General features: G+C 41.3%; 1 protein-coding gene across 2 annotated transcripts in view; it reads left to right on the forward strand.

The window, feature by feature from the left end:
* PGAP1 (post-GPI attachment to proteins inositol deacylase 1) overlaps positions 1-12457 on the forward strand; it is a 74752-nt gene that overhangs the window by 52712 nt on the left and 9583 nt on the right. For both annotated transcript variants that reach the window (XM_054971646.1, XM_054971647.1), the window contains exons 21-26: positions 2722-2812; positions 2984-3181; positions 5864-5999; positions 7658-7708; positions 8402-8616; positions 9445-9549. In XM_054971646.1, coding sequence (XP_054827621.1) covers positions 2722-2812; positions 2984-3181; positions 5864-5999; positions 7658-7708; positions 8402-8616; positions 9445-9549 — 796 coding nt within the window. The remainder of the gene's footprint in view (positions 1-2721; positions 2813-2983; positions 3182-5863; positions 6000-7657; positions 7709-8401; positions 8617-9444; positions 9550-12457) is intronic.

Here is a 12457-nt window from a genome sequence, read left to right on the forward strand (position 1 = left end):
AACAGGATGCTTCTAGGAATCCAACAGAACTCAATTGTCAGATGGTTGGAACCACAGAGTGGACATGCTTAATTTAATGATGTAAAAATCTATTTCTAAAATTCTCTACAAAGCATTTTTTTTTATAAAATGGAGACCTCTCTGAAACCTAGGTTAGATAGATTTTGTAGTCTGATTTCATGGGGCTTTTTTGTCTGACTTGCCAAGTTGAAAGCTGATTAAAATGTATACATGGAAGTGGGAATTCATAGTCGTAAACCCTCTCATAGTCTAGTCGAAGGCTTTTACGGCCGGAGAATGTTAATTGTAGATTTTCTGGGCTCTATGGCCATGGTCTTGGCATCGTAGTTCCTGACGTTTCGCCAGCAGCTGTGACTGGCATCTTCAGAGGTGTAGCACCGAAAGACTGTAAGAGTTTCCCAGGGTATGGAATGCTAATGGAGGGGAAGCTTCAATGTATCCTGAGGAGGTTCTTTTGCATCTGGATTGGTGGTTGATATGCTAATCTTATCTGCAGGGCTATTGTAAGATGTAGAGTATTTTGTTAGTCTGGTGTTTTTCAGGACTGGAAACCATGCCCTGTTCATTCTTAAACTCTCTTCTTTCCTGTTGAAATTGTGCCTATGCTTATGAATTTCAATGGCTTCCCTGTGTAATCTGACAAAGTAGTTGGATGTGTTGTCCAGTATTTTAGTGTCCTGGCATAAGATACTCTGTCCTGTTTGAGTTAGACTATGTTCAGCCACTGCTGATTTTTCAGGTTGGCCAAGTCTGCAGTGTGGCCAAGTCTGGTGTTTTTCAGGACTGGAAACCATGCCCTATTCATTCTTAAACTCTCTTCTTTCCTGTTGAAATTGTGCCTATGCTTATGAATTTCAATGGCTTCCCTGTGCAATCTGACAAAGTAGTTGAATGTGTGGTCCAGTATTTTAGTGATCTGGAATAAGATACTGTGTCTTGTTTGAGTTAGGCTGTGTTCAGCCACTGCTGATTTTGATGATGATGATGATGACATTCAATTTATATACCGCCTTCCAGGATGACTTAACACCCACTCAGCGGTTTACAAAGTATGTCATTATTATCCCCACAACAAAAAACCTGTGAGGTGGGTGGGGCTGAGAGAGCTAGGAGCTGTGACTTAACCAAGGTCACCCAGCTGGCTTCAAGTGGAGGAGTGAGGAATCAAACCCAGTTCTCCAGATTAGAGTCCCACGCTCTTAACCACTACACCAAACTGGCTCTCAGGTTGGCCAAGTCTGCAATGTTCTTTCAAGTCTGCAATGTTCTTTTATTCTTGTCTGGATCCTCTGCTGTGTGGTCCTGATGTAAACTTGTCCGCAGCTGCAGGGTATGCGGTATACTCCTGCAGAGGTGAGGGGGTTTCTACTGTCTTTTGCTGATCGTAGCATCTGTTGTATTTTTCTGGTCTCCCACAGGAAAAGTGTTTTTGCCATATATCAAAGGAATCTCTGATCAGATGGGAAAACTTATGAAAAAGCACAACCTACAAACAGTATTCAGAGCCACCAGAAAAATACAACCGATGCTATGATCAGCAAAAGACAGTAGAAACCCCCTCACCTCTGCAGGAGTATACCACATACCCTGCAGCTGTGGACAAGTTTACATCAGGACCACACAGCGTAGCATCCAGACAAGAATAAAAGAACATGAAAGACACTGCAGACTTGGCCAACCTGAAAAATCAGCAGTGGCTGAACATAGCCTAACTCAAATAGGACAGAGTATCTTATGCCAGGACACTAAAATACTGGACAACACATCCAACTACTTTGTCAGATTACACAGGGAAGCCATTGAAATTCATAAGCATAGGCACAATTTCAACAGGAAAGAAGAGAGTTTAAGAATGAATAGGGCATGGTTTCCAGTCCTGAAAAACACCAGACTAACAAAATACTCTACATCTTACAATAGCCCTGCAGATAAGATTAGCATATCAACCACCAATCCAGATGCAAAAGAACCTCCTCAGGATACATTGAAGCTTTCCGCCATTAGCATTCCACACCCTGGGAAACTCTTACAGGATGACTCAGCCCAAACCCACCTTCCTGAGTAGATATAAATCACCTGCTAACATCTTCTCCACACATTGACACTGAGAGATCTCTGTCTTTCGGTGTTACACCTCTGAAGATGCCAGTCACAGCTGCTGGCGAAACGTCAGAAACTACAATGCCAAGACCACAGCCATACAGCCCGGAAAATATACAACTCAAATTGAATAGTTAGCATCTTTTAAAAATAATTTTCTCACAACTCTTGAACTGAATTTATAAAGAACAGTTTACAGCAGTGGTGTTAGTATTGAACTATGCCAATGCAACTTTCAATATATCCTGACTTTGTGAATATTTGTTTCTATTTTTTTAATAATAATAATAATAACCTCATTCAGTTGATATACCACCCTTCAGGACAACTTAATGCCACATTCAGAGCGGTTTACAAAGAGTGTCATTATTGTCCCTCACAATAATCACCTTGTGAGGCGGGTGGGGCTGAGAGAGTTCTGAGAGAGCTGTGGTTGATCCAAGGTCACCCAGCTGGCGTCAAGCAGAGGAGTGGGGAATCAATCCTAGCTCTCCAGATGAGAGTCCTGCTGCTCTTAACCACTACACCAAACTGGTTGTCTTTGAGTTTGTTTTGGAGACATCTGATTCTAGACCATTATTGTTATTCTTGCTGTTCTAGGCCAATGTTCCGATTTTGTCCTGGCACTTACTAAAGCATCCAAACCGTACAAAGTTGAACCTCTTGTAAATATTGTTAAGTTCTTGTTGGGGTAAGTTGTTTTCGAATATTTATCCCACTATCATACAACAACTTTCTGAAAGTAAATAATGATTGCATGTTTATGCTGTGTTGCTGTAAAACATAAATATCAAAACATTGAAGCTTTCTAACATTTCATAATTAAAATAACAGGCATATGTTCTACTTTCCCCCCTCCCAGGCTTAACTGGTTTAAAGGAATCTGGGATGCGTTATTCTTGCCAGAACTGGATGCTGTTACCCTGAGTAGGCAGGATGTGTGGTTTCCTTTTGTGTCCCTGATCCTCTTTATGTTTGGATCTGGCATTGCCTATTGGGGTGGCATACTCTTGGATTCATCCATACGGCTCTTGTCCTCCTTGTGGGTAGCTTTGATCAGGTAAAAACATAATAATTGGCCTTGTTTTATGAAATGTATGTGAATAAAATGATCTGAGGAGGGGAATACAAGGCAATGTCTATTAGCAACATTAATCATTAGTTTGAATTAACCTGAGGAGAGTTGTCAACAATTTAATCTGAACGGGTCATGAGAAGGTTGACATTTAAGGGGGTTTGGAGAAAGATAACCTGTTCAGTTTCATGGCATCTTTGAGAGACATTTGTAACAAGTACAAATAATTAGTGGAATTGGCAAGATTGCCCTTAAAGCTAAGGTAAAACACTTTTTTCTGTTACTTAAAAATGAAAGTTTGCCACAATCCTATCAAACTGTAAGAAAAGAAGTGAAAGGCACGGTCAGCCAAGACAGAACTTTAACAATTTCTCCTTCCCTCAGCAATATACTGTTTTAAGAAATATCAATGTCCACTTCTTGTACAGAAGCAAAGATTAGTGTAATACTTGTCTTTTGTATATGGTTTAATATTTTGTATAATTAATAAGTGTTCAGAACTAAAAAATAAGCTCGATGGCTTAATCATTTCAAGCTTGAGTTGATTCCTTGGACAATTTTCATTGGTGAGTCCAGACTTTAAGGAATACTCATTTCTCTGCTTTCTCATGTTTTGTTTACCTCATTTAAACTAGTAATTGTCTACATGGAGCTCAAATGGTGTTGGTTCACAGCTTGGTGTTAATTTAAAGCCCAGAACTTTATTTTCAAACCGACTACTCCCAAACTGTTTAAACTTTCTCTTCATTCCCTCTTGAAGTATCATCATTCCAATAAAGCTGAGAACATGTCATTAAAAATATCTTTCATTTTCTCAACGGGTCACCCATTTATAGTATTGAAAGGGCTGAGCCATCTGTCCTAGACCTCCAGTTGGTGACTTTCATTCACTCACTGAAGCTTGTTTACAATAAATTGTTTTATTATCCTGCTGTTATATTTCCAAAATTAGATATCATTTGAAGGCTCAGCCTGTTGACTTGATTTTCCATTTTAGTCCTGGGAAAATGGTAGCAAGTTTCTACACCTACATAGAATTGCAGCAATTATTATCTATAGAGAACAATTGCTTGTCCTTATAGGATTCCCAGTTCACAAAATACCTCTGCTCAGCTTATGAACTCTATATAAACATAATTCTTTTTTACACTTTGACCCAGTAAAACCAAAAATAACGGTCTCTATGCAGGAAATAGTCTTTTATAGGGGAAAATAAACCTGTAAAACCTATTGGTTTTGTATTACTGTAATTTTGTAAAACTGATTCACATTTTATAACTAGTAAATATTTCTTGAACTGTAAGATCTGATCCCCATATTTATGGGAAAGAAATTCCCCGAAAAGGAATGGAAAGGAGTGAATATACAGTTTACAGAGAAGTTATAACGCATTCTAACTCATTGTCTCTCTCCCCCTTGTATTAACTGATCTGTGCCTCCATTCATCCATTGTACCAAACTGTTGCAAAGAAAGCTGAAATGTCTGAATTAACAAATCATGCAGTCAGTAAGCAAAACAGGGAATCCAAAAAATAGCTTGGAATGGATTTGCTAACCATAGTTTGTATTGGTTGTTGTGGGTTTTCCGGGCTGTATTGCCGTGGTCTTGGCATTGTAGTTCCTGACGTTTCGCCAGCAGCTGTGGCTGGCATCTTCAGAGGTGTAGCACCAAAAGACAGAGATCTCTCAGTGTCACAGTGTGGAAAAGATGTAGGTCATTTGTATCTACTCAGGAGGGGTGGGGTTGAGCTGAGTCATCCTGTAAGAGTTTCCCAGGGTGTGGAATGCTAATGGCGGAAGGCTTCACTGTATCCTGAGGAGGTTCTTTTGCATATGGATTGGTACTTGATGTGCTAATCTTCTCTGCAGGGCTATTGTCGGGGATAGAATGTTTTGTTAGCCTGGTGTTTTTCAGAACTGGAAACCATGCTCTGTTCATTCTTAAGGTTTCTTCTTTCCTGTTGAAGTTTTGCTTATGCTTGTGAATTTCAATGGCTTCCCTGTGCAGTCTGACAAAGTAGTTGGAAGTGTTGTCCAGTATTTTGGTGTCCTGGAATAAGATACTGTGCCCTGTTTGAGTTAGGCTATGTTCAGCCACTGCTGATTTTTCAGGTTGGCCAAGACTGCAGTGTCTTTCATGTTCTTTTATTCTTGTCTGGATGCTACGCTTTGTGGTCCCGATGTAAACTTGTCCACAGCTGCAGGGTATACGGTATACTCCTGCAGAGGTGAGGGGGTCTCTACTGTCTTTTGCTGATCGTAGCATCTGTTGTATTTTTCGGGTGGGTCTGAATACTGCTTGAAGGTTGTGCTTTTTCATAAGCTTTCCCATCTGATCAGTAATTCCTTTGATATATGGCAAAAACACTTCCTGTAGGAGACTGTTTTTCCTTGGTTGTTTGGTTCATAGTTTGTATTGTCTGCTATTTGGGGTAAAGTCTGAGTTTAATGCAAATATAAGTGTGAACATACCAGGCCCTGAGAGGATTGATATGAAAAGCAGTGAACCTCTAAACCTTAGTTTGCCTGTTCCTAAAACATAGCTAAACCAAATCACGGTTTGATATGATGTTTACATTGATTTGCTGTGCTTTGCCGTGTGATTAATATTTTATTTTTCAGGAACTTAAACTTTTTCTGGATGTGTTCTAATTTCATATTTTCCAGACCTTCTGGATTTCCCACAGACGACAAGTTGATCACTCAGAGAAGGCTGTGCATAGCTGCTTTCATGATTTTCCTTAGTTGGACCACATGTGGGGCATTGGCTATAGTAATTACTTACTTTCATTATGTCTTCAAGGTATTTACCCAATAAAGCTGCTTCTAGTTTATCGATGTTTGAATAAATACTGATTTTTTTTTTTAACAAAGGCAAGTTTAGCCATTCTCAGTTACTAGATACCATACATAGTGGAGGCGATAGAGGCATGCCTCTTCTACCGCTTGATCCATCAGCTTATCCACATGTAGGAATGTTCTGCATGGGGCATGAAATCCAGCGTACGTAACCCAATCGTGGTCAATTGCCGATTGGATATAGACTAAAATTGGCAATTTCTGCTGATTTCCCCGTTTGATGTTAGACCCCCTTCACATCGTTCCTCAGATTCTCCTGTCCTCCAGGAGCAGCGCTGGGTGGAGCAAAGTGGGCTGCAGTGGGAGGGGGCAGGAACAGTTCCGTTCTGCCGTTGGACAATCCAGACTTGGCTCACCCTAGCGTGCGGTTCAGGCCTGCAGGCAAAGGATTTTATGAACTTGGGCCTTAAATTGCCTTGACCTAGATGACCTCGGCTAGCCCAGATCTCAGCAGAGCTAAGCGGAGGCAGGCAATGGCAAACCACCTCTGTTCATGTCTTGCCTTGAATATCCGAAGGGGGCAGGCCACCCAAAGTAGCTGTGACTTAACAGCACTTTACAGACATGTAGGCCTTATATAAAATAACATTTCCACCTGATGTCCAGTCAGACTTGGGGCAGGACAGGTGTACCTGTCCTATATGTAACCTCTATGTACCATGGAACTTGACTAAACTGGCCCTTGTTCAATGTATATAATGAGAATGAAAGAGTTCAGGCGGACCTATTCTAAAATCCACAAGATTGAGCATTTGCAGACGAGATCTGAACTAGGATCTAAAGTATGATTTAAATGCTTAGAAGCCCTTCCAGGCACTTAATTAAATTTTCTGTTGCATTTTTTCCAACTGACTGATCATTGCTGAGTTTCAGCAGCAACTCATCAAGCAACACATCTCATGGAAGTAGCATTTCATAAGCCCTAACATGCCGGTGGAGCTCCCCGTGTAGCCCTTAGGTGCTCTGTTAAAAGCCGTACATATTTCTGGGTGATGGCACAAACCAGTTATCCTAGTAGCTAGTGTATCTGTACTTAGATCTTAAGTAAGTTTATTGGAAGCAACACCAATAAAATGCAGATGCTAGTTTTAGTTTGTGGCCCAAGAGCCAAATATTGACATACTGGTATCGAATAAGATGGCAAAACTTCTTTATGTAGCTGTCAGGCTTTAACATATTTGTCTGTGATGAATCTCACAGTTGTGTAAGTATTGGCTGTTTGCCCACAATAAATGTTCATGCAATTGAAATGTCAGTTGTTTATGAAGTCCTAAATCAGTCTATCAACATCATGCAGTCTCTGCAAATATCCAGGATTTACATCTGTGTTTGATCAGGCACTTTATGTAAAAACTGTAGAGATCAATCCCTCCTACTCCCTATCCATTCTTCCTTCCTCCACATTTCTTCAAGATTTTTTTTAAAGATGTGAACATCTCTAATACTGGTATATTGTTAAGTGAAATAAGCAGTTGTATCTCTGGTTGTATACTATAATTCCTCTGTGGTCCTTCCCTCATAGTCTGAAATGATAGTTTTCAGTATGTTTCTGGTAAAGAGAATGTGATGGTTTAAAAATGTGTGTGTGTGTTTTTTTTACAGGTTATTAAGCTACATTCCAGTGTAAGAACAGAACTAAGTGTCCTTAATACGGTAAGTTCTTCAGGTGCCTGCTTTAGTCTTTGTAACAGGAGATTTGTTTTGCACACACTACGTTCTTGGAATTTCAGGAGTTAGTACAAAGATTGCAGCAAAACCTGGATGGCTGCCATGTGGATGGGACAGTTTGGATTTTCCCTGCCTCTGTCTGTTTTCTTCACCTACCACTGGGGTAGTTTTTTTTTTTTAATTGGCAATTAAATGTCATAACAGTCTGTGGTTCTCTGAATTCCCAGCTTTCATTTTGTTTTGGAGCTATGCCTTTCCCCTTATATCTCAGCAATGAATATTCTGTTGACAATTTTTTTAAAAAAAAACCAAAAAAGGTCTGGTCGTGTGTGTTCAGGGAACTGGGTCAGGGAAACCATGTGGAAGCCTGCCATGTAGAAACCCTGTTGCCACTGCGCTGTATCAACAGCTGCTGCAGCAACAGGGAAACCACACAGGCCTTTCCCCATGTAGAAAACTCCCTTGTGTGTCTTCATGAAGTTGTGGTAGAACTAGCATCCTGACACCACTAACAGAGGAGGGGTGAGCACTGGGCACAGGATATTCTGCCCACAGCATTACGAAAATGTCCACAATTTTGAAACTAGCAATTCTTTTTTTGCCATAAACATTCTCAGCCATTAGTGAGAAGAATGTCTCTTAATATATGTGCATATTTATATCTTTATACCCCTAAAGCACTCGGAACAGATTTCTAATTACTCTCATAAAGAAACGGGGAAGAGCTGTGGATCGATGGGTGGCGTTTCTGAGGCAACAAAGCTACCTGTCAGCAGCACTGCTGTTGATAGAATTGTGGATAGTCTCAAGATGCATTTCACAGTCCTCAACTTGCTCACCTGGATTGTCCTGCTCAGTTGCCCATCACTAATTTACTGGCTAAAAAATCTCAGGTAACCATTCCCGATTTCTCAGGTATTTATTTGAAAAGAAATCCATTATAGTTTGCTTTTACATCTGCTACTTTCCAGTTTTGTTTATTTTATTTATTTACTTACTTCACTTTCGCCCCATCACTTACACTGACATTCCAAGCAAATAGTTTCAGGTGGGTAGCGATGCTGGTCTTCAGTAGAAGAGCCAGATTCACGTCCAGTTGCACCTTAGAGACCAACTAGAGTTCCAGGATATGGGCTTCCAAAGGGAGTTTTGACTGTCACAAGCTCATACCCTGTTAATCTTGTTGGCCTCTAAGGTGCAACTGGACTCAAATTTTGCTGTCCTAAGCAGAGTTGTACTTTGAATCCATTGACTTGTGCAATGGATTCAAATAGCACATAGTGCAAGAGTATAACACAATGGGGAGGGGGGGATGCTGCAGAGGTTTATGCAGTATCTTTTAGGTCCTTATTTTTCATCAGGTTGTTTGTTAATTAAAACCTTTCATCTTGTTTCTCTGGGGCTCAGAGTGGTTCCCAACAATTAACTAGGTTTGTGTTGGTGTTTGAATATTGGCTAAGTGACGTTATTGGTTGAAAAACATTTTATAGTGGGTTTAGAGTGGCGGCTGATCACCCGTCTTTTGTTCCACTGCACAGCTCTCTCGGTTCTCTCCCCTTATCCTCAAAAGCTCTCTTGCTTTTGTGAGCAGACACTGGTCTATTCTCAGCACTCCGTTTTAATTAACAACAGCGGCCTCTTACTGATATTCAGGATAATGTATTTTGCAAACAAGCCCTGTTTACTACAGAAACCTTGTACGTTTCCTTTTTCATCAACAGGTACCACATTAAACTCGATCCTGATCCGTGTAGACCTGTAGCTCTTATCCTCGTAATCATTGTGGGGATACTCATTAACACAAGTACTACAAAGATTAAATCAAGGTAATTTAGTTAATAGTCTCCATTGTTCAGTTGTGCAATTCAAAGACTGATGGCAGGGGGCTTCCCCCCCCCTTTACTATTCAGTCAGATGTAATTTGTGGCACAAATGCAATCTAGAGTGTCCCAATGGCTACAGCCGGATTGGGATCAGGGAAGTTATGGTAAATCCACAGTGTTCCAGTATCTGCAGTTGAAGAGTTTATTAAATGCTGAAATGTTGAAGAATAGGAGTGCGTTATGAATGCCGACAAAGTTAGAAAAAAACGAATGTTAGAAGGGTATTCTGTTTTTTGAGCAATAAGAGTATATAACACTTGGCCAGTTAACAGCGCTATATAAATTATAAATTAGCATAATTTACAGTGCAATCCATCCTAAGACAGTCGACCATTGAGTTTAGACTGGATTAACTCAGCATAGGATTGCACTGCCCCTCTCTTATTCCTGGACTGATTCTGCTTGTCCAGTGTCAAACTCATTCTTACAATACTCACATCAGCAGGATCAGGTGTGCTTCTTCTGCAGGAATATTGTTTTGCTTTCAGAAAACTAATGTCATCGTTGAGATCGAGAATGCGTCATGTACATTTTAACTTTATGATGGAAGTAGAATTCTTTAGGTCTCTTACAGTGCAAATCCTGTTCAGAGTTACTCCAGTCTAAGCCCAATGAAATCAATGCACTTGGAATGGAGTAACTCTGCTTAAGATTGCACTGTTGATAATGTTAGAATATTATAATCCAGGTCAAGATATTGAGCTTACTTATAGGCATTATAAACTGTACTGTTTTTGTTTCTCAGTGTATAAATGATCATGCAAGCCCGCCCGCCCCCCTTAAAGTGCCAAAGATTTGAGTCAATAAAGTGGTCAGTTTTACTGCCTCAACCAAGGACTTGTTTGATATCTGTGAGCTGAACAGCAGTGGTTGGATCCTGTGATTCGCTTCCACTAATTTTCCATTCAACAATGAAAGATGGAAAATGACACTCCTCATTGGAGGAAATCTTCCTCCCTTGAAGGAAGACTTGGCAGAAGAGAATCATAGGATCGAAACCCATGTTTCATTGGGGGCAAACCATCCCTAAAGATGGTTCATTTTCGGTCTTCTGTGCAGTCCCACATGGGCCTGCACATGCACAGGTTGGCTGATCAGTAGGCTCTGCAGCTTTAAATTGTCTAGGAGGTGCCTGTCCCGTCCCAGTGCACATGTGTGGCTGTTTTCTGCCCTAATGGCCCATGTTCTGGGAGTGGCGGCACCCCCTGCCCTCCGTTCCTCTTTTGCCACCGGTCAGAGAGGTTCCTCTGCAGCGCTCCTCCATCCCTGCAGTGCTGGGCCCTTTTCTTCTCCTGAGCTACTCTTGACCTGTATGGGGGAAAGAGAGAATAAGGTTAGGAAATTTTTATTCCAACTTGAAATGGCCAACAAAGCCCTGTAAAAGTGACGCACACGGTGCCATACGAAAATGACCAAATGAACGGGCATTCTCTCTGCCTTGTATGCCTGGGGGAAAGCTGCAGCATCAGTTCTTGCAAGCATTGCAAGAGCTCTACCCTAAAAGCCCTACTGCAAGTAGCCCATCTGCTAAGTCAGCAGCAGGCTCATTCTCGAAGAAGCCGAGTCCATCAGATCCAATAGGCTTTCTTCGGATCCGACAGCACCATTCCACGTTGACCGCTCTGAATACCTTGGAGCTGATATGGAGCATTCAGCATCAATCAGCTCTGAGCACCTCAAGCCCATCGCCCTCGAGAACGTCTCAGATCCAAGAGCACTCCAAATCTTGGGAGGTGGCTTTAGGCCTATACTGCATCTTAGGGAATTGAATAGATCTGTTAGGATGCGCAAGTTCAGAATGGTAACTCTTAACATGGTGTTACAATTATTACCCCCAGGGTCATGGTTTGCAACCTTGGACCTTAAAGATGCCTATTTTCGCATTTCCATTCATCCGTCCCATAGGAAATTCCTAAGATTCCAGTTTGGGGAGAGCCAGCTTGGTGTAGTGGTTACGAACGGCAGGACTCTAATCTGGAGAGCCAGGTTTGGTTCCCCACTCCTCTGATTAAAGCCTGCTGAGTGACTTTGGGTCAGTCGCAGCTTCTTGGAGCTCTCTCAGCCCCACACACCTCACAGAGTGATTGTCGTGAAGATAATAATGACATACTTGGTAAACCGCTCTGAATGGGCATTAAGTTGTCCTGAAAGGCGGTATATAAATCTGTTGTTGTTGTTGTTATATACCTTTATCAGGTCTTGGTGCTTGATTTAGCCACAGCCCCCCAGGGTGTTCACTAAGTGCATAGCAGTGAACTAAAGGATGTCATATCTATTTGTACCTGAGCAATTGGCTGACATCCACCCATTCTGAAGAGGCGCTGCAAGAGCAGATAGATTTAACCGTACAGACATGTCAACTCCTGAGCCTAGTGATGAACTTTGAGAAATGCAGCCTTACTCCCTCTAGGAGGGTGCAATTCATAGGTGCAGTACTGGGAATAAGGCTTTCCATCATGTAGAAAGGGCACAGAGATTGAAATCTCTGGTTAACTCCATTATAGCCATTAGGTTTCAGTTGCCATTAATGATCCAGATGCTCCTTGCGCTTATGGCAGCTACTACAGTCACAACTCCCCTACTCAGATTACACATGAGGAGGATTTCATCCCTTATGAAATCCCACCTGTTCTGGGCCAATCATCTTCCAATTGGCCATCCAAGACTGACATCTGCTCAACAGAAATGAACAGAATTTTGAAAGTGGTTTCAAAGTTTCATACCTCGCAGGAACTAATACTACCTGTCTTTTCCCCTTCTTCTATGTCTGAAATGGAAAGCACACTCCATACATTGGATGTTAGAAAGGCTATACTCTTCTACTTGAATTGTACAGCATCTTTTAGGACAG

Source organism: Eublepharis macularius, chromosome 2, assembly GCF_028583425.1.
Source record: "Eublepharis macularius isolate TG4126 chromosome 2, MPM_Emac_v1.0, whole genome shotgun sequence".
Lineage (NCBI taxonomy): Eukaryota > Metazoa > Chordata > Lepidosauria > Squamata > Eublepharidae > Eublepharis > Eublepharis macularius.